The 21710-nt window shown below is 38.7% G+C and overlaps 1 protein-coding gene across 3 annotated transcripts in view; it reads left to right on the top strand.

Moving 5' to 3' along the window:
* Positions 1-21710, top strand: part of LOC122882059 (E3 SUMO-protein ligase PIAS1-like) — a 60135-nt gene that overhangs the window by 27970 nt on the left and 10455 nt on the right. For all 3 annotated transcript variants that reach the window (XM_044209470.1, XM_044210275.1, XM_044211087.1), the window contains exons 2-9: positions 347-842; positions 16487-16571; positions 16666-16804; positions 17030-17164; positions 18574-18679; positions 19702-19775; positions 20053-20213; positions 21308-21444. In XM_044209470.1, the coding sequence (XP_044065405.1) occupies positions 347-842; positions 16487-16571; positions 16666-16804; positions 17030-17164; positions 18574-18679; positions 19702-19775; positions 20053-20213; positions 21308-21444 (1333 nt within the window). The remainder of the gene's footprint in view (positions 1-346; positions 843-16486; positions 16572-16665; positions 16805-17029; positions 17165-18573; positions 18680-19701; positions 19776-20052; positions 20214-21307; positions 21445-21710) is intronic.

Genomic DNA, 21710 nt, shown 5'->3' with positions numbered 1-21710 from the left:
CTTATCAGACGCTAAAACACAGCACAGTGGTTTATAATAATTAGAGGATTTTTTTCATCCCAAGCCCAAGCAGCAACCTACAGGGCTGAAAAATGAAGCCAACGTGGAAGAGCCAAAAACTGCAGTTCCTCCAAAAGCGAGTCAATCCCCATAGACCCCCATGTAAAAATGCCCACATTTATAGCAGAAATAAACATGTTTCCAGCCTGATACAAAAAATGGTTTTAGTCTCTATAGCCAATTTCCCCATTCATGACAACTGTACAGAGGATGAATTTTTATATAACTCACCCATTTAAATTATTTGTATTTCTCAACCTCCTTCTCATCCCCTTCTCCATCACAGCAAATGGTGATGAGCCTGCGGGTGTCGGAGCTGCAGGTGTTGCTGGGCTACGCTGGGCGCAACAAGCACGGACGCAAGCACGAGCTGTTGACCAAGGCACTGCATCTGCTGAAGGCCGGCTGCAGCCCCGCTGTGCATATGAAGATCAAAGAGCTCTACCGACGACGTTTCCCTGCCAAAATGATATCCCACTCAGAGCTGGCCATGCCCGGACCACACCACCCTGCCACAGCTGGAGTGGTTGGAGGAGGGGGCGCCGCACTGCCTGCTGGCCTGACACAGCTGGCATATGAGGGTCACGCCGGTCACGGTGGAGCCCCATCGCCCGCTGCCTTACTGCCCCTCTCACTGCTCGGCCCAGGGAAACACGAGTTAACCGGGCTGACGCACCACCTGTCCACCTCGGCCACGCTGCACCCAGTCCACCCAGATGTCAAGCTCCAGAGGCTGCCCTTCTACGACATGCTGGACGAGCTCATCAAGCCAACCAGTCTAGGTGAGGGCAGGGGTGACTGTGAGTTGGTGTTGGATTTAAGGGGAATGATGGTAGATGGATATAGTTAATTACTATATATGCACTATGTTTGCACAATATATCATCACACTGCAGGGTATAATAAATTAGTTAGTGTTGAATGGAGTGTCTGTCAGACTAGCTGGTAGCAAGAATTTTCTAGTGAGTAATAATTCATTGAGTCAAACCTGGTTTCAATTTTCAACAGACTAGCACCATTTTTTATTTATAATTTGGTGTTAAAAAAAGTGTATGACTAAGATACATTTGTTTTTTGTAGCTTCACAAAACCAGAATTTACACGGCTGCTTAATATGCCAAATTCGATGTCTAGAAATGCAAGAAAACACTATGAAATGGAAGGTTGTGGAGCATCCTGTTGGCCTAGACACATACCATATACAGTAACTGCAAATGACTAGGGAACTTTAGTGCACCTCATGCCTCTCTCTCTCCATATGTTTCCTGTCTGTATCTTCACTGTCAAACCATCCAATGAATGTGAAAATGCAGGTCTGCAAGGTTGTGGATATTTATATCACTATATTTTTTCCGTAATAATCATGGCAGCAGTCACAGAAAACATTGACATTTGCCTCTCTGTTGTGGAGAGGCTCCCTGCCAGTGCTGGTGTTGTGCTGCCTGCTAATGCGTTGACAGGGCACAGAAATGTTACTGCAAAAAATGTAATTTTCAGATTCCCACAAGAGATTCCGAATAGACAGAGGCCACAGTTTGTTCCCAAGAGGTGTAAGTAAAAATATTAATGGGGTGCCTTAGCCATCCTTCATCTAAAAAAAAAAAATAGCAGAAGAATTTGCCATCTCAGATTCTCTTGTACTACTTCAAAGACCTTACCTGATAGCCTAGTGCTAGTACTTGGTGTTTATTTCCATTTTTGTGGATCTGAAGATAATTTTGGGAGTGACATTCAGCCACTGGATAAGTTTCAGTATTCATTAGGGGTGAATAATGGATATTATATTGTTACATACGAACTTATATGCTGGAATTTGCTTTGGATTCGCAGAGCAATCCTGCCACATGATGAATTGTCATTATACTCCCATTGTACGTATATATTTATAGCTGTGAGACCAATTTTACATCAGTGTGGAGCCACTGAATATAAATTAATCACTGCATGTAGACCATCAACAATATATGTTGACAGTACTGCATATATCTACACAAAGTCATGTGTCTCCTAGAATACTACATTAGGTGAGTAATGCGAGCCCAGGCATTTATGAGTATAGTGGTTGAGCCATCACTCTGCAGCACTGCTGAGAAAACAGTTCTGCACTGGCTCTGCATAACATAATCACGTCTTAACTTCCTGAACAAAACTCATCTGTGTTCCCATGTGAATGTGTGTGCACAAAACATTTTCACACATGCACTAAATATTTCTACAGCTGCAAAACTTTCTTACACATTCACAAACTTAAATTAGTGAGATTTTTCACACTATTTCACACTTTCAGATATGTGCATGCAGGCTGTGAAATTATTTTTGAACATCATTTCACAAGTTCAAAATATTAATGACACTTATTTGCTTCCATATGCATTTAAGCACCATGTCTTGTATCCAGTTTGCCCTTTAATTCACTACTCAAGAGACTTTTAATTGGCTTTATCTTGGTCAGATTTGTCGTTATATTAGGTGTGCATCCAGCACCCAGCCTGCATTTAGCATAATAACATTCCTTGGGCTCTGGGATATATTGCAAATATATGGAAATGTCTAGATTTTCCTACATTAGCATTTTAATGGAGTAAGAGACCATCTCGTGATTAATTTGCCTGCAGATGCATGTACAAACACAGCGCCTGCAGCTCTGTCATCACACCATCTTTCTCCTCTTCCCTCTCCCTTTCTCACTCTATCCATTTCCTGCACATGTTCCATCTCTCTCTGCCTCCTCTCTCTTTCCCTCTGTCTTCCATCCTCACTCTGTCTTCGTGGCCATCCTCGGTTAAAATTTGCATGCAAAGTGATGAAATCACACAGGCGTACACCTGTGCCCGCAGAACACACCCTCCCCTAATTTGAATCTGAATCGCACATTCACATCATTCTCACACACATTGATACACGCACACACTCGTCTGCGCACACAGTTCTTTCAAAACACAAACGTACTTTCCAATAAATAATGCATGTTGATCGTATTGTTCTCAGAGAAGCAGAGAGAGCGAAAGGATGACTGGGAGGAGGAAAAACCCAGAGGAAGATGGTGCACATCGTTTCACAAAGCTGAAAATTTGAATTTGCTTCAAAAATGAAACTCAGCTGCAGCTTGGATGTGATGACCCTCTTTATTCTAATAATAATGGAGGGCAGTAATGAAACTACTTGATTAATTGTAATTCCCCCTCATGGGCAGGCTGGGAAATTTTTTTCTCTTTCTTTAAGACAACTGTAGTCCCATCACTCCCTGATCACACTCTTTCACAGACTCTGTCTCCCCTTGCTTGTTTATTTCTCTCTGATCTTCTGATTACTGCTCAGTCCCTCTCTCCTCTCTCTTTCTCTTTCTCTCTCCCCCATTGATGTTGCTTCTCCTGTTGCCTTGCCTCCCCTTTCTCTCTCCTTCACTCTAATTTTTTCTGACTCCCTTCCCCCACTTGCTCTCTGGTTTGCTAGATTTCTTTTTTGCAGGAGAAAGCTGATTTGTTGGCCGTGTCTGTGCTTAACCAGGATTCTAACAGGGTTTTTACAAGAGTGGATGTGCATGACAGACTTAAGACAGTGCGGTGAAAGGAAAGATTATTACTTGTTCGGTGCCTCCTTGCATCTAAAATTGGAATAAATAAGTCAGAGTAAGTCTGTTTCCACAGCTGAACAGTAGGTTATTTGTAAAATTCAGACACATGTGAAAGTTTTGATCTGTAAGTAATTACACAAATATTTTGGTATTAAAGAAAAAAGAGAGAAATTAAAAAAGGAAATGCCAAAAAAACAGTAGAAAGCAATACAACATAGCATAAGGTTTATGCCACTTGTCGTAGAGAGGGACGAGACATTATAATCCTTTTAAATATGGATATAACGGCGCACATTTTCAGACATTTTCATAGTGTTGCACTCGTCTATACACATCTAAAGTGACAAAAAAGTTGTGTAAAGAATGAAGTAAGAGAAGTTAAACACCTGCTTAGTTTCTCACCTCTACACAGCTGCCAATCACTGCGTGAAGTGTGTGTGAATGTCGGTTTGGGAAAATTACAGAAATTGTTGGATGCAGCCTCCCCCCCAAGTTCAACATCAGAAAGGAGGGGGTTTCAAAAGGTGTTCAACCATCCAACAAGCCCTTCTGTTGAAGCATACTGACAGCTTAAAGATTTTCAATAGATCAAAAAGGTGTAGGTTGAGGCTACAGCTTATTGCACCTGCCGTTTTTAGAATACAAAACCTATTTGATGTCAAAAAGTAACATCAGACTAAAATTTACACTATCCCTACCACACTAATGCTGACATTCTGATCATGAATTTTTATAGTTATGTATCATTTTTAAACACTTTATTTTTTTAAACTAAACAAAGTCTGCTGCACATTTTCAGTTCCTCACTACAACTCTTCCATAAATTCACCCCTTCAACTGTAAGAAAATTACTTTTGTAGACTAGTTCTGACCTTTTGTTACTTCAACCTGCATATTCCTCTCATGTTGGCTTTCCCTCATTCTAAACAACTTTTGGATGCTTTCAGCATCAGGCAGCAATTTAGTTTTGACGGTATTCACAATCTGTACTATATTTTAAGACTTACCAAGTCCCCAAATTTTAGAGCCTTTAATAAGCAGTGGATTTGTTGATTCTTGATAGGTAGTTTTGTCTGCAGTTCTCTTGGCTCTCTGTTGACGTAAAATATCTGAATTTGTATTTGTTTTATTTGCATTTCCCAACACCTCATACACTAAGTATTGTATGAAGTATACTGTAAGATGTATAATGTAGCTTGATTTAAGGAAGCTCTATACTGTATTGCACATATGCACACTAAGAAGAAAACTGTGTGCTCTTTCACTACAGAGCCAGTGTTACACTGTAACATCAATCCAAATGCTATAAAGCTGCAGCACCATATATCACCATCATAAACTTCAAATATTACAGCCTTGGCTCACAAATGTGGTGGAGGGGTTGAAAAGAAATGTGGTTTCTGACCAGCTGCATGTACATTCAGGTTGACAGTAACCGAGGAATTGTGGTGCATGTAAATGTGTTTTCCTGCCTTAACCTGATTTCTCACAGTATCCTGGTTTCTTGTGTGAATGTAAACGTAGTTATTATCTCTCTCCCATGGAGGGAGTCTTATCAGTTTGTGGGATAAAGGTTAGACAGCCCACAGTTTAGCCCTGCCAGTCTAAACTGATCAACAGTCTTGCCTGCACCAGCTACTCCTTCATTACCATGGCGACCTCACTGGTTGAACTCCAGTCTCATCCCCATCATTATCCATCCGCCACAGAGAACTATACCTCTGTCCTCATTAAGGATTTCATTGTGGTGACCATGCATTATACATGATTTAAAGTGGTCATATTATGCTTTTTCCCTTTCCTTTATTTTGTTATATATCTTTTTTGTGCCTGTGATAGGTTTGCAAAGTGAAAAAGGCCCAAAGACAGTAACCCTCTCCTACAGAAAACTCTGCTCCTGAACTGCCTGAAAACAGCTCGATTGTGGCCCAGCCTTTACTTCCGTAACTTATCTATGTCACTATGTAACACGTGTCATAATGCACACCTAGCGGCTAGTGTGGCACGCCCTCAAACCAAGCTACTTAGAGTGGAGGCCAGAAATAGCCGACAATAGTTCGGCTGGATCCCAGCAAAAGATGAATAGAAAGTACATCCACAATGGCTGTATTTGTCTAGCAAAAGGATATTATGTGCATGTGTGTACATTTGTTTACATGCTACATGTGTTGTCTGTTGATTTCACTGCGGATAACAATGTTAGCGTTGCAGATACTGAGTCTTTTCATGTGATTTTAAAAGTTGTTTTAATTACTTGATATGTCTAGTTACCAGTTGATCCGGCTATGTTTTGGATCACACTACCTTGTTTGTCAGGACCCGCCCTACTGTGCTTCTTATTGGCTAGTAGTCCTTACCTAGGTACTGCGCATGTGCAACTCCCAGCAAAGATCGTACAGAAGTGAGATGCATCACTTGGTAGCTAAAATGGAGCGTTCAAGAAACAGGGTGAGAAGAGGTGCTGCAGCAATGTGCAGTATGAGTAAATATATAGTGTTTTTTGAAAATTAAACCATGTCAACCTATTCTGGTACAATCCCAAAATAAAATTATGAACCTGAAAATGAGCATAAAATGACCACTTTAATTGCCATATCTTCAGTAAAAGGATGCAAGCCCATTTCGCATTTGATGAACGTTTCATTCATAATATCTTGTTACATGGGAAGATTGCTGTGATATTCATACAATGTGGTAAAAAATGTCAGTCTAATCAAGAGTTTAGAACATTACTTCCATCAAAGATGAGTCAGTCCATGATTTTATTTTTGTATATTAAATCTTGGAAACCTCTTTGAAAACTAGACATCTGGGTTTCATTGTTAAGAATTTTTTTACTGCCTATTGAGGCCAGTAGGTCATAGTCATATTTGCCTTCAGTTTATTTTTAAAGGCCCAGGGAAAAATACTATCTATCTCAGCTCTATATACAGTTTGCTTTGGTGCCAGGACATGCATCATGTCAACATGGTACCATCTGCCTGTCAGTTACACTGTTAACTTAATAACTTATTCACTAATGATACCTGATACAAACATTATACCTACAGAACAGGATGCCTTTCTAAAGTGGATGATTTGATTAGATTTTGGAGTAAGGCAGCAACTAACAAGTATTTTCGTTATCGATTAATCTGCCGATTATTTTCTTGATTCATTGATAAATCATTTTGCTTTGACATTGCTTGTTTCATCCAGCTAATAGTCTAAAACCCAAAGATATACAGTTTACTACCATATATGACAAGGAAAAGCATAAAATCCTCATCATTTTAGAGGCAGGAATCAGAATATATTTGACATTTTTACTTGAAATATGATTGAAACAATTAATTGATTATCTAAATGGTTGCTGATTCATTTTCTGTCTGTCAAGTAATCAATTAGTTGATTAATTGTTGTTATTTTGGAGTCCATTATTCCTAACATTTTTATATAAGTGAAAGTTTTTTTTTAAACTTTCTGTAATAACATGACATGAAGCACAACCAGAGAGAAGGCTGTTTTTGTGAGAATTTGGTTTGTGATCTGTGGTAATTGCCAGTGAGTGAATTGTAAAGTGCGTGAGACAGATTTATTATGTGTTTAGATTTATGTACATTTACATAAAATATGGGAATGAAAAGTTACATAATCAAGTTTTTTTAAATTAGACAGTAAATTAAATCTTTCTAACTCCATTTGCATTACCAAAGTCCACAAAATATCTTGGCTGAAAATGAATTCAGAATTGCTGTATGTTCTGGCAATCACACCAAAATCCATCCAACAACACACAGCACACAAAGTTCACAAAGCACCTATTTCATAATGAACAAGCAGCTGTAATTCTTGACACTCACGTATAGTACAGTGTAAATGTATGTTGACTTTGACTATTTCCTGTACAGTTTAGCACATATGCTCCTCCTCCCTCTTTAAATAACTGTCATGTGTAGTGTGGCACTCATCACAAGAGTAAACTGTATAGGCAAGTACCATAAAATGTCATATTGTTGCTGGGGCTTTTATGTACCTCAGCTTTTTCTAGTTTATTTTGTTTTGTTTTTGTTTTTTTTCCCCATTTTCTAATATTTCATAATTTCAGACATTGAATTCTTGTCTCTGTCTTGATAAAGGTTGCTAGACTTGGTTAACACCAGGGACAACAATGGAAATAAGGCCAGGACTTTATCATTGTATCCTCAACAGTATGAAATGTTGTAAGAAAGAAAAAAAGAGAACCAGGCCTTTATTTAAGATAGACTGTCATCAGAGAGAGGCCTTTATTTCTAATAGATTCTCTAGATTAATTACCAGCTGTCTAATAACAAGAAAGCAAGATAAAGTACAATACATTTTGAATTAATGAATCACTGAGTGAACTGTATTTGAGATGCGGCCATTATGTGAGATTTTACTGTGAGTTAAATACATACATCTAATCAACTGTGCCATCCCTCTCCATCCAAGACTAACCAGGCACCAGCAATCAGGCCAATCATTGACAAATATACAACTTTAGTTTTGATTGTTTGGTTTTATTGTGGCAAACTAACACTAGCAGGATGTCAGAAATTGCAGGGTGTTTTTTTGTTTTTTGGATACAGTCACATAATCCAGAAGTCCTGGGTTCAAGTCCTCAAGACAGCAGTTATCTGCTGGAGTGTCCTTGAGTAAGTACACTTAATTGGTACAAATCAGTTGCTGTACATCTTGTTTTGCCCTTGGATTGGGAAGCAAATACATGTGTCCTCAGGGAATCAGTAAAGATAGTAAATCACATACGTTATCAGCTATATAGAACAGGTCATGGTGGTAATGTTCCCAAACATATACGGCACAGAAACCAATAAAGCTCCTCTTCACTCAACATCAAAACACCACCTGAGATTTACCAGCTCATACTCCCCTGCATGATCCCGAGCAAATTCTTTATCTCACTGTAAACATCTCAGCCTTCTTACAACAAGTGAACATCAACAAAGGAGCCCTGGCTTCTCTGAACCATAAACACGCTGCACAAAATGGCTTCCCTCTCTCAGAGCATATAAAACCAGCTTTATTTTCTCCTCAGCCTGAGTTGGTGTAACATTATCATCACGAGTTGCCTGATTAGACAGACCCAAACCCCGAATGTAACTCTAAACATTTTTCGCTCTTTTAGCTGATCTCAAAACATAAACAACGCAGTTCTTTCCACCGTTGTCGGACAGTTAACGTTGCTCTTAGTGAGTCTCATGATATACTGATTTGAGCATGGTGTATATTGCATGAAGCAAAGCTCTTAAGCCACTGCGAAATGCCTGCTACAGTATATACGTTGATAGGAATAGCAGGGCCAGCTGCCAGACTGAGAAAATGTAATGCCAGCCTTAGCAGTCCTGTAAACGTGCTGGAATGCCTTAATGAGTCCTGTCAATATGAAACTGTGCAATACCCTTATGCAGATAATAAAGGATAATCACTGCTGTTAGGGGGAGAGGAAGTAACACTTTTGGAAAGTTTTCAACTGTCAGTGGGTGTGTGTATGAGTGTGGGCGTAACATTCAGATCTGACCTTTTGTTTGGATCCTTGTAGCATTGTAGTTTTGAATTTGAGTGACGCTGAAATAATTTTTGTCTTTGTTCTGCCTGTGAATGTCGCTGTATGTAGTGTTTGTGCATTTGTGTGTGTGTGTGTGTGTGTGCCTGCGGTGTACCAAACAGAGAAAAAGTAGCAAAGCCACTAACAAGTTAATAAACTCCAGCTGGGCTTTGTTGTGCTGAAGACAGGCTATAGAGCTGAGCACATTCTCTCTAGCTTAGCTCACACATCTTCCTTTCAAACCAGAAGTAACCAGAACCCAGAACCAAGAGTTTTTTTAGATTTTTACTTACAATAGAGTCCAAATCAGCATTGTAAGAATATTCATACTTTCCATACTAGTAGGGATTGGTAGCCATAAGCAAGCTTGGTTATAGTTTCCCCCTATATTTTCACTATGAAATACTATAATACAATACGTACAGCTGGGTTTCAGTTTAGCAGGAGGACAAAATGTAGAAATATCTCAATTTAATGTAACAAGTGCTTTAGGGTTTTTACAGTGTAGAGAAGATGTGTCTTCGGTTGCCTTCATTCATCACATGAGTATCATTATTTGTATTTGTTCCCATCGTTTCTCTTGTGCTCACTGAGAAGATATACAGCTCCAAAACAGTATGCTTGCAGTGATCAGGCCTTTTCTTACTTTGCTTAAGTTTGTGAAATGTTTAAAGATGTGCAAATGTGCCTCAGTTTCACTTCGTCAAATGTACACTCAGTTGCCAGTTTAGTTAAAACTAATGCAGTCTAATGCAACAGTCCTGCAATAAATCCTACCTTCATGAAGGTTGTGATGTTCAGTGTTTGTCAGAACAGCTAAAGGTGTTTATTCACCTTTATGATAATTTTAGATGCTGTAGTTTGTGGTTTTATTAAATTGTATTGCATTATACTGACCGGTGTTTCTGATATTTTTGTCCACCCCATTTTTGTCAATGAGGGTAGAATAAATATTAGGAACACTTCCCAGTATAACCCAATACAAATCAACAGCACTACAAACGAGGGCTGCAAATAGTGATTATTTTCATTACCGAGTAACCTGACAATTATTTTCTCTAATTGCCGTGGACAAAATATTAGAAATACACTCAGTATAGTTTTATATACGATATCTAACGAAGGCAACTGACTGTATGTGTTGGGCCCCCTTTGTTTTCTTTCATCTTCACTGTAAACAACAACCCATTGGAGGCCATTTTCCAATCTGTCACTCTTCCCACCATCTGTCTTTCCAACACATACATTTCACATTATAAAATAATGTAAAATGCAGCATAGTGGCCGGTACAGCAGGGGCCTCAAACCATGAAGGACAGAGAATCTGCAGGTTTCCATGCCATACCGTCACTGCTCCAGGACTCTCTCTGTGTGCACTCTTGGGTCCATGATAACACTTTCACATAATTACTGACGTTTAAAACATGGTTGCAGAACAGTCAGTTTGATTTTAAAGCTTCATCACAAACTGCAAAGAAGCATGTCCTTTCTCTTCAAGACAACTTGGAAAGATGTTTTTACATAAGCTATGCAATATCCCCTTTACACCCTTACAAAAAGTCACCTGAACTGTCCTCCTCTCCCCTGATGACTGCACCTTAAACCAGAGAGCAAGATCTTATCAGCTATGATGTTTAGTCAGAACAAACTCTTGCTACTTCATGACGCATGGTTGGAGATTTGCACTGATAGAAGCTCTTATTTGTTTATTGTAATTACGCTTGCATCTCAAAATTAATGTCCCAGTGATTTATTAATGTACATATTCTAATAAGAACCACTAAGCAGGAATAGGATTACATGCAGTGGCAGAAATATGCATAATAACAGTAATTACAATTCTGCTCATAGCGTCATTAATTTTGTGTCTTCTTTCAGTGAAGTTAAATAGAGACTTAATTTATTGGAATTACATTCTGGATGTGATTCAGTCAATTTAATTCTTTATAATGACTTAATTTCTCAGCTAGTGAAAGCCATACATGCAATTCACACACATATTTGCGTCACCTGATTTGTATTTTCACGTAAATACGTGTTTGATATTTGATAAGACCACAGCTTCTATCAGGTCAAGGCTTTTTTTTTTTTTTTTTTTTTTTTTTTTTTTTTTTTAGAAAACCTGCATAAATATCATGATGAATACTTTGTAACCCCTGATTTAAAAAATAGGAATCTGTATTTTACTTTGATGTTCTTGATCTCTGGAGTCTGCAAAGCGTATCACTCAGATTAGGCAGGAAATATAAAATTATCATAGTTTAAATAAAAATAGTTAAGTAAAACGCAAAAATATTTTGATTTGTGCAACACTTTTAAAATTGAAGGGAAAAAGACAAACAAAACAAGGAGCATCGGAATAAGATTTTTTAAACCTGTTTTAATTCACCTAACCTTTGCAAAACCAAATATTAGTTAGGTAAATTTAGCATTTCCTAGAACATAATAATTGTGATCGGTTGAACTAATCAAGCCTATTCTAATATTTAAAATCTTGGTAAATTATGATTAGGGAAACAACTCCCTAAGAAACAGTCTGACACGTAACCCCCCTATAAAATCGCAACATGTCGTTTTAACACTTTGGTGTATGTGTGGAAGTGTTAATCAATGAGCTTTAGAGGTGCAGATTTTGATACCTTTGGAGAGAGCCAGGCTAGTGTTTCCCCCTGTATCCAGTCTTTATGCTAAGCTAAGCTAAGCTAACAGGCTGCTGGCGGTTGCTTCACATTTAACTGACAAATATGTGTATATAATACAGTATATGACTGTTATCGACCTTCTTATATATGCATTTCCCAAACTGTCGAATTATTCCTTTAATGTTGTCTAACATAAGCAGCCATACAAGAACTTTGCTTAAATGAAATACAGTGTTTTTTTCACAAAATTACGATTTAAATCAGTTCCTGTCTGATCATGAATAGGTAAAGAAAAGTATGAATCTGAGCATTTGATGCCAGGTTTCAGTACTTGACAGTTTTCAATACTCCAGACTTCCGCTATGGAATAAAAAAAATCTGTCATGGTCTGATGTCTAGCCATAGTTTTAGTATCACAGTGTGTCAGACAAATAAAAACATCCTAAAGTTGATGTCAAACACTGTGTATGCATCTTAAATCACTAGAGTTAAAGAAGCCACTCAGGGAGTTTGTGTGTGCGTTGGGGTAAAAGTAAGTTTGTGTGTGTGAGCGAGAGGGAGAGAGAGGAAGACATCAATCAAAGCTCATTTCAGCCCTTCTCATATCTCTCCTAACCACACACATTGAAACATCAGAAACAAATCCACTGCCAGAGAGAGAGAGTGATTTATAGAGTGATGGAGAGATGATGGGGGAAAGTGAGAGAGAGAACAAGAGAGGACAGAGTGAGAGAGAGCACTTTCTATTTATAGCTTGTGCGCCCAGAGAGGAGGAAGACTGTTGTTCGAAAGCACACTTGGTGCGTATGATATTGTTCTGCAGTACACAGGCTGCCGCTCGAAAGACGCAGGACCAGAAATATACAATAAATACATTCCATTCAAATTATATACCATGTGGGTTGTAAGATGGGTCATTACTGGGAAAATAAATAGCTGTTTGAAAGGCTGATGAGAGGAGGAACGTGATTGGTCCAGTAATCATCCACAGGAGCTGTAGACTTCATCCCCCTCACCACCCTACATGGAAAGAAATTATCTCTATGTACTTTATCCTGCTGAGTGTGTGTGCGCATGTGTGTTTAAGTGCATAATCATGCATGCACACAGACTCTCTGCATATCTTGTAAGCTGTCACTCACTGTCAGTGAGTGACAGTTCAACATTATTTTAAGTAATTAAAACAACAATCATGATTCATGATAGGTAATTCTGTAACTCATCTTCCCCCTCACTTACACAGCCTTCAGGCCAAAAGATTCTCACTGAGATTCGCCAATTATGTTGTAGAAAATATGGAGAATAGACAAAAAAAACTTTGAAAATACAATCATGGAAAAGAGACAAACAAAATGCTATTGATAATGTTTTTGAGGATTTTGTGAAGAGCATTCATGTTTCCCTGCCTTATTATTTTTGACCTGTTCCTGTTTACTCTGGCACGCACATACCCAGTGTATGTGAATGGTCGTGTGATATGAGTATTTAGGCGTGTTAGTATGGAAGAAGATCAATCCTTCTGAAACTGAGCTGAAACGCTTGATGGAGATCGTTTTCGTTTTTAAACGCCGCTTTTAAACGAAAACGTAGTAGTGTGGATGTAGCCTTAGACAGCCAGGTGCATTGTCTCAGTACCATGTCTTTCTTACCTGGGAATAACTTTAACATAAACATAAAATAGAATAGACATGGTGGCCTACAACACTATACAAGGGCTATTTAAATATATACCATATAAAACCTGAAAAGAGGACAAAACAATTCAACAAAAATGACCAACAATAAATAAAAAGTCTATGGACACCGTGGAGAGTGCAACAAGCATCTTTAGGCAACAGAAATTAAACAACTTGCCACTAAACATTATAAACTACTACTACTCTACAGCCAGTGCAGCCACAAACACACATATTATACATAACTCTTCACTCTTCCAACTTTGTATTGCAACTGCTACACAACAACTTCCCTCAGGATAATTTAAGTTCTATCTTATCTTTTCTAATCTTAAAGCAAAGGAGAGACTGAATAGTTTTTACACACCGCTTATAGCGTGCACACACAAAGCTACGATGCTAGGCAACGCAGTGGCTGCTGACGCTTTCATATGGAAAGTGAGTTACAATTATCAAGCGGTTGTCATTGTACTCACCTGTCTGAACGGCATTCTGTGAGCTTTATGCACAGCAAAGTCCTCAACAATCTGCACTAGGTTCAACTTCTTTGCTCGTTCATTCTCAAAGCTTAATATAACCATTCCACTCAGCCTCTCTAAAAAGATACGCTTTTAGCGTCTACAACACTATACAAAGGCCTATTCATACATAAAATAGACAGTCTACAACACCACAGGCAGTGACACAGACAGGTGCGGTAAACATGGAGTTAAACAACGGATTTCTTCATAACCAAAATTTAAGTTAATAATGACTAATTATGGATCTTTCACTCACCAGCTGTTGTACCTGCTCAGTCTGCTGTAGGCCTAGCTTAGTGTAGGCTGACGTTAGTCCATTTGTGTATTCCACCATCCTCCATAGAACAAAATAATCCGAACAGGTTAACGAATTTTGTACATATCACAGTCCTTTTTTAAAACTTCATACTCCTCCTCTCCTTCATGGTGAAAAACCTGCAAACCACTTTGTCTTTGTCAGTGTTTATGTCTAGCTCAATGCACAGCATTTTAGAGCCTAGCAAGATTTAAAAAACACAAACGGCAGACAGGAGCGGATCAAAATGAGGCTTCATACTAAAATATTGTAGTGACGGCCCACATTTCCCATCATGCAGTGCTGGGAGTTAGCTAAGTTTGCTATTTTATGTTCCAAAATGCAAATGTTACTTTTTGTTAGCATTTGTAATGTGTCTGTTCAGAACATGGTGGTTTATGTTGGTAGTTGTCATTTTTGTGTTGGTTTATACTTTTAACTTTTATACTTTTGTGGTAAATGCTAAAAAGCTTTTGCTTTGATTTTAGTTGGTTTCACTTTTGAAATTTGAATTTCCTGCAGAAATTGAGTTGTCATCCGTTCTGCCTCTCAGAGTTGGAATAAATAAACAGTATTTTACATACATCATTGTTAGTGAAAGCTATAAATAGTTACAAATTTGGCAATAAAGTGACATGGCTTGAATGAAAACTGTGTGTGCAAGTGTGTTTGCGTTTATATACGTTATATGTAAAACCATTTTTCCATCTGGATTGTCTTTAGGTCCGTACCAGATTCCAAACTGTCAACATGCTTTGTTTCTTTCTGCTGTTTGGCTAATTTGTAGCAGGCTAGCACTACAACAACTTCACAAACACACACACAACTTTTGAATGTTGCAATCTTTCTTTTTTTATTTTAAAACAACATTAAAAGACAGATTATTACAGTATTCAACTTTATTTTCATTGTACCTACTTAAACAAACAAGATACAATATGTTAATTAGTGATTTTTAGTAGTGCTGGTAAGCATATTTTATTACCTTTGGACAGAGCCAGGCTAGCTGTTTCCCCTTGATTCCAGTCTTTATGCTAAGCTAAGCTAATCGCCTCCCACCTAGCTTCGTACTGAACACAGACATGAGAGTGGTATCTATCTTTTCACCTAACTCTCGGAAAGAAAGTGAATAAGCGTATTTCCCAAAATGTTGAGCAATTCCTTTAAGTACAAATACAAAACACAGTTCAGTTTGAACCCTCATAGCTCCTTGTTTCATGCTAACCTCCTTCTAACATATACACACAAACTTTTTTTGCCTTTGCAAACTTGCTGTCTCTTTAATGGGGGCTGGGTTAGTAACACCAGTTATTTCCAGCACCTCTCAGTGGGCCTATAAATAGAGCATACACACATACATTTTCTTCTTCTTCACCTCTGTGTGAGGTGGTCTGGTTTTGACGTCCAGGTGTTCTTTAGCTTTTGCTAATTTCATGCCTACAAGGTCTGCCCAATATAAATAAGTAAGTAAAGCTTTATTTGTATAGCACTTTTTAAAATACACAGTTACAATGTGCTTCACACATACACACACACACACAAGAAAATAAAAATGAATAGATAAATAAAGATATATTACAATACAAAAACACAGCACAAAACCAAATTGAAACAACCTAAAACATAAGACAGGGATGTAGATCTGTAAAAAGGCTTGCCTATAAAGGTGGGTTTTTAGAAGCCGCTTAAAGCAGTCCAAAGATTCAGCAAATCTGATAGTTTGTGGAAGAGGATTCCAGAGGGTTGGGGCTAAAACATAGGGTGATCGTGCCTTATGCATAAATATGCTGTTTATGCAGGAGACACCCACTGATACATTGCTGTGCACATACTACTTTGTCTTTTTTCTTTGTTTTATACTTGTCTATACATTAAAACAGTGCTTTATTGTACTTTACTGTATCTGCTAATACCTTATTTGCAGAGGTTTGGTCTTCCTCACTGGGGTCACTGAATTTTTTTGTTGTTTTTTTATAATTGGCCAACATTTGACACTGTTGTAGAAACTGTAGACACTGTCCTTTTCTACGATAGAACACTCCTGGACGAATGAGGGACTACACCGTCTTATTTGACACTGTTAAAAACTTGTATGTAATTTTCCCCGGTCATTGAAAATGTCTCTCCTTCCTCTCTCTCCCTCTCTCTGTAGCATCAGACAACAGCCAGCGATTTCAGGAGACGTGTTTTGCTTTTGCATTAACGCCACAGCAAGTCCAGCAGATCAGCAGCTCAATGTAAGTTGAACACCGCTGAATCGTTTATGAATAATTTATAAATGTACATGGTTTCTACCGATGTGTGGTGATAAATTTGTTTCTGTGCTCAAAGGGACATCTCGGGGACCAAATGTGACTTCTCAGTTCAAGTTCAGTTGCGGTTTTGCCTGTCGGAGACGAGCTGTCCTCAGGAAGACCATTTTCCACCCAATCTGTGTGTGAAAGTCAACGGGAAGCCGTGTAACCTGCCGGTGAGGAGCTCTGCATTAACCGCATAAACAACCAGTAAAAACATCTTTGTTCTGCCACTCACATCTAAAGAATGACAGGCTTTTCACTTTTTCCTTTTCTGCCTTGTCCCTCATGTTAGTGTTGAACCCATTTTCTTGATGAGTATTAGAATTTAACTTCATAATATTCACAACAAAAAGGCTAATTTTGTCTGTTTCCTTCTAACATTCATGTCTGTCATCTAGGGTTATCTTCCTCCAACCAAAAACGGCGTAGAGCCCAAGCGGCCCAGCCGGCCTATCAACATTACCTCACTGGTCAGATTGTCCACCACAGTCCCTAATACCATTGTGGTGTCGTGGACCGCTGAGATTGGAAGGGTAAGGACCAAAGTGTCATAGTTTTGAACAAGGGACTCTTGAACGGCCAGTTCTGATAATCAATGACAGTTTTGATAAGAGTAATTTATCAATTAAAATTACTAAACATTTGCTGATATAAGCTTCTCAAATCTAAAGATTTGCTTGCTTTTTACTGTTTCTTGTCATTCTAAACTAAATATGTCTATGTTTTTTTTGCATAGTCATGGGTTATTATGGGGACAGAATAAATACATTTGGAGATGGGCTTGGTGACTTATGTTGGGCTTTTTTGTCATTTTATAGACCACATTTTTAAAGAATAATTGATCGTACAAGTGATTATTTGCAGCCCTCATTATCATGATATGTTCTTTCATCTATTCAAGTATGCCACTTAGACATTAATTAATATATTACTTAATCTATATGTACACGTCTGCACACACTCATCCTTATATAATACATGGGTAATATAAATAGGAACTCTTTATCTTAAAGACGTTATTGGAGAGTTCATGAAAATCCTGATTAATATGCATTTATGCAACAAGTTTCTGCAAAATCTGATTGGATCGGCTACTGTCTATTGATAATCATCACATGTTCTTGAGTTATTGTGTTCACATGGATGAGACAGACACACAAACACCACCACAGCAAAAAATTGCTCTACAGACGTGTGACAGAACAGAAAACAGTCTAGTTTGAAATTAATGTAGACTTCAAAAGCAGACTTCCATTATATACAGTAGCTTTAAATTCAGCATTGAGCAATCTTGCCTATAGTACTTGTATGATTAAATGGTTGTGTATGTGTGTGTGTGTGTGTGCATCACATGCATGAGTTTGTAGGAAGCAGATTGAAGCCCAGGAAGTGGGATTTCTGGCCACCTCTGTGTTGAGTTTTTACAGCCAAAAATCTAACACATGAGCATAAGGTAAAACCACAACTTCAGGGAAAGCCCATATGTACGCTGAGTGAAGGCTGATGGCACAGTTATTAACAAAATCACCTTTAGAAGAAACATTTTAGACCAAATAAATGTTCATTTGACTAAAATAGCCTAATATCTTAATGCCGACTTACATTGAGTTGGGTGGAGCTTGACGTTGTTCTGCAGACAGGCAGTAGAGGCCAGTAAATCTCACAACGGAAGTACATACTTGCCTCAAATGGCAGCGTACTGTGCACAAGTTCTTTCTTCCCTCGGTTCTTCCTTACACATGGCTGAACATACATTTGTCTCAGAGCAGTAGGTTCGTTAGAAAGTATCTTGCCTGCTGAAGTTATCTCGAGTAACACTGTTCAAGGACATTCTCTGTAACTGGCCCAGAGCTCTGGTAAGCAAAAAATGTCTCTATGTGGGATTTTAAAGTATCACTTTGCACACTTTTACATTAATGTATGCATTCATGTGTGCCCACAGAGTTACTCCATGGCAGTGTACTTGGTGAAGCAGCAGTCATCCACAGTGCTGTTACAGAGACTACGGGCAAAAGGCATCAGAAACCCAGACCACTCCAGAGCACTCAGTAAGGACTGTCAACCTCTTTTTTTAGAGATCCGATATGCTGGATCAGTATCATTGACCTTATTAGGCAGATTGGGCATTGGCTAGACAGGACTGATCGACATTAAATACAATTTCATTACAAAATTCAATGTTTCCTCTATAACTTCATTTGTTTGAGTCACAAAACTTTGTTTTTAGCACCAAAACAATCTCTGGCTTCATGTTACCTTACATAAAAATAACCCCAATGAGTTTCACACAGTGATGTATACAGATTTTAAATTTGGGGGAAAGAGAGCACTGGTGTTGGATCAGAATCAGTATCAGTAGATGCCCTGAGTCGAGGTACTGGGGAGACAAAAAATCGTACTGTTTCATCCCAGCTTTTTTGACTATGAAGAAAACTTCATGTGTGTAAACTGTGTTTATGGCCTTATAAACCCAAAACAGATATTAGCAGGTCAATATATGATTTTATAAGGACAGTGTTGTGCAATATACATGTACGAAACATGATTTTACATTCTGTTTTTTTAATTAAGTGAAATTGAATGTGATATCTTGTCTGTTTGATGAGCAAAATTGAAGAGCAAAATTGGTGCTCCAATTTTTTGCTCCATAAATAAATAATACTTTCTGGTGATCTTGTGTGCAGCAAGGTTTGAAACTCTGCTGTAAGCTAGGGAGCCCTACTCGAGTTGCTTGACACACTTTCATTGTTCTTTCTTTTTCACCCAGTCAGATGACCAAAATATTTCAGAGGAGGAAGCACTGTATTATGAATCACAAAATGTTATATATCTATATATATTTTATACTGTATGGGAAGTGATATAAGAAGATTCAGGTGAGGAGAGGAGCCCCACACAACATGAGGAGCTCTTAAATATATTATGCTGCTTCATTCGTGACTTTGGTTTGAAACAAGTAGTAAAGGAGTCGCAGTCTGAAATGAGAAACTAAGCACGTTTGTAAGAAGTCCTGCTGTTTGGTTCTCACTCACTCGTGTGTGTGTGTGTGTGTTTTACTTCTTTTCTGCAGTCAAAGAGAAGCTAACAGCAGACCCAGACAGTGAAATAGCCACGACCAGCCTTCGAGTGTCGCTGCTCTGCCCGGTAAACATGCTCCCTGCTCTTCGTGAATTTAAGGCAGTGTTTACAGATTCAGTCATGCCGAGACGTGTCTGTCCATTCTTTTCTTTTCTTTTTTTTTTCTTTGTATGTGTCTCAACATGCCTACATGTCCTTGACTTCGGGCTGTGTACATGATCCACCTGTCAAATTGTCTTCTCAACCTCTATCATGCACCTTTTCCATGTGGGTTTGGTATGTTTGTGACATCTATGCATCCCTGCTGTGTGTGTCCTCTTCATGCCCTGACTACATCGTGCAGCTGGGGAAGATGCGGCTGATGATTCCATGCCGGGCGCTGACATGCTCCCACCTGCAGTGCTTTGACGCCACACTCTACATCCAGATGAATGAGAAGAAGCCCACCTGGGTTTGTCCTGTCTGTGACAAGAAGGCCCCCTATGAACACCTCATCATTGACGGGTAAGTCACCCAACCCCCCATCTACCCATCCTAAGACTTGTTCGGAAATAGAGCACACAATGTTCAAACATTTAATATAAAAACAAATAAACAAACATATGTAATGTGTTAATGAGCTTTAGAGGTGCTGGTAGGTGGATTTTGTTACCTTTAGACACAGCCAGGCTAGCTGTTTCCTTGTTTCCAGTCTTTATTTTAAGCTAAGCTAACCGGCTTCTGGCTGTAGCTTCATATTCACAGACATGAGAGTGGTTTCAATCTTCTCATCTAACTCTCGGCAAGAAAGTAAATTAGGTTATTTCCCAAAATATCAAACTATCCCTTTAACTTTGTTGCGCATCCATGTCTTCCAACCAGAAATGGAGGAACAAATCAGTGAAATTAGCTCTTGAGTGTAAAAGTTGAGCTGCTGAGCAGCATTAAGTGGACCTTGAGTTAAGATTTTTTTTTCCAACTCAGCTGTTATACTCCCTGATCTTTTTACGCTGATTTAACAAAAAAAATATAAAAAATATTACTACTTGCACAGTTACTCATGACTGTCTTTGAAAGGAAATACTGACCGTGTCTGTGACTGATACGTTGTGATTTGTATAGACTCATCTCAAAATCTAGAGCTTCACAGAAACACTCGTACAGCTTGTTTAAATTTCATCATTTGTAGCCTTTTGAAGGACCGAAAATCCATCTTATGAGTGTCCTGTAGGCTTGAAGGTAGCTCTGAAAAGTTTGTAGCTTGCTCCTTTGGGGAGGACAGCAGGTATAGTCAGCTTGGATTCACAGAAAAAACGGTGGGTCACTTAAAAAATGTGTTAAAAGTGTTCATAAACCTACCTTGTACCTTTTAAAACCTACATGTGGGGCGTATATAATGTCAAAAGATAGATGTTTTGATGGAGTGTTCCTTTAACTCACTGAAGGGTTTTACATGGAGAGACACAGTGTTGATGTTAAACTGTTTAGATTTCTAGTCTTTAAGAATCCATTTCTAGTGCAGGGTCTTTTCTGCTTTGCTTAGCCGTTTTTTGAAAAAATTTCTGTTTGTGTACATTTTCTTGGATGGGTTTGTGTATGATGTGTATGTTTGTTCTCAGGCTTTTTGTGGAGATCCTCAACAGCTGCATGGACTGTGATGAGATCCAGTTCAAGGAGGATGGCAGCTGGGCCCCCATGAGGTCTAAGAAGGAAGTGCAGGAGGTCTCCTCTGCTTCCTATAACAACGGCCTGGATGGTGAGACATGTCATGAGGGATGAATGGGGACAGGGTGGGGTTAGAAACAGAAAGGCTGCTTCTACATGAAGGCTGGAAGTAATTAAATTAGGATTAAAGAGATGTGGTAAGAAGAGAGAGACTGTGCATTTACATCCCCTCCCCTCTTTGTTTATGCATTGTCAGTTTTAATTTGGTACGGCATCAATTATAATGCCACTGAGTAAACTGCCTGTCTCCATAGTAACAAACATACTGTATCTCATATGAGAGCAGGGGAAATGTGT

Source organism: Siniperca chuatsi, linkage group LG1 (genome assembly GCF_020085105.1).
Source record: "Siniperca chuatsi isolate FFG_IHB_CAS linkage group LG1, ASM2008510v1, whole genome shotgun sequence".
Classification (NCBI taxonomy): domain Eukaryota; kingdom Metazoa; phylum Chordata; class Actinopteri; order Centrarchiformes; family Sinipercidae; genus Siniperca; species Siniperca chuatsi.
This window is presented reverse-complemented; position numbering and strand designations above follow the sequence as displayed.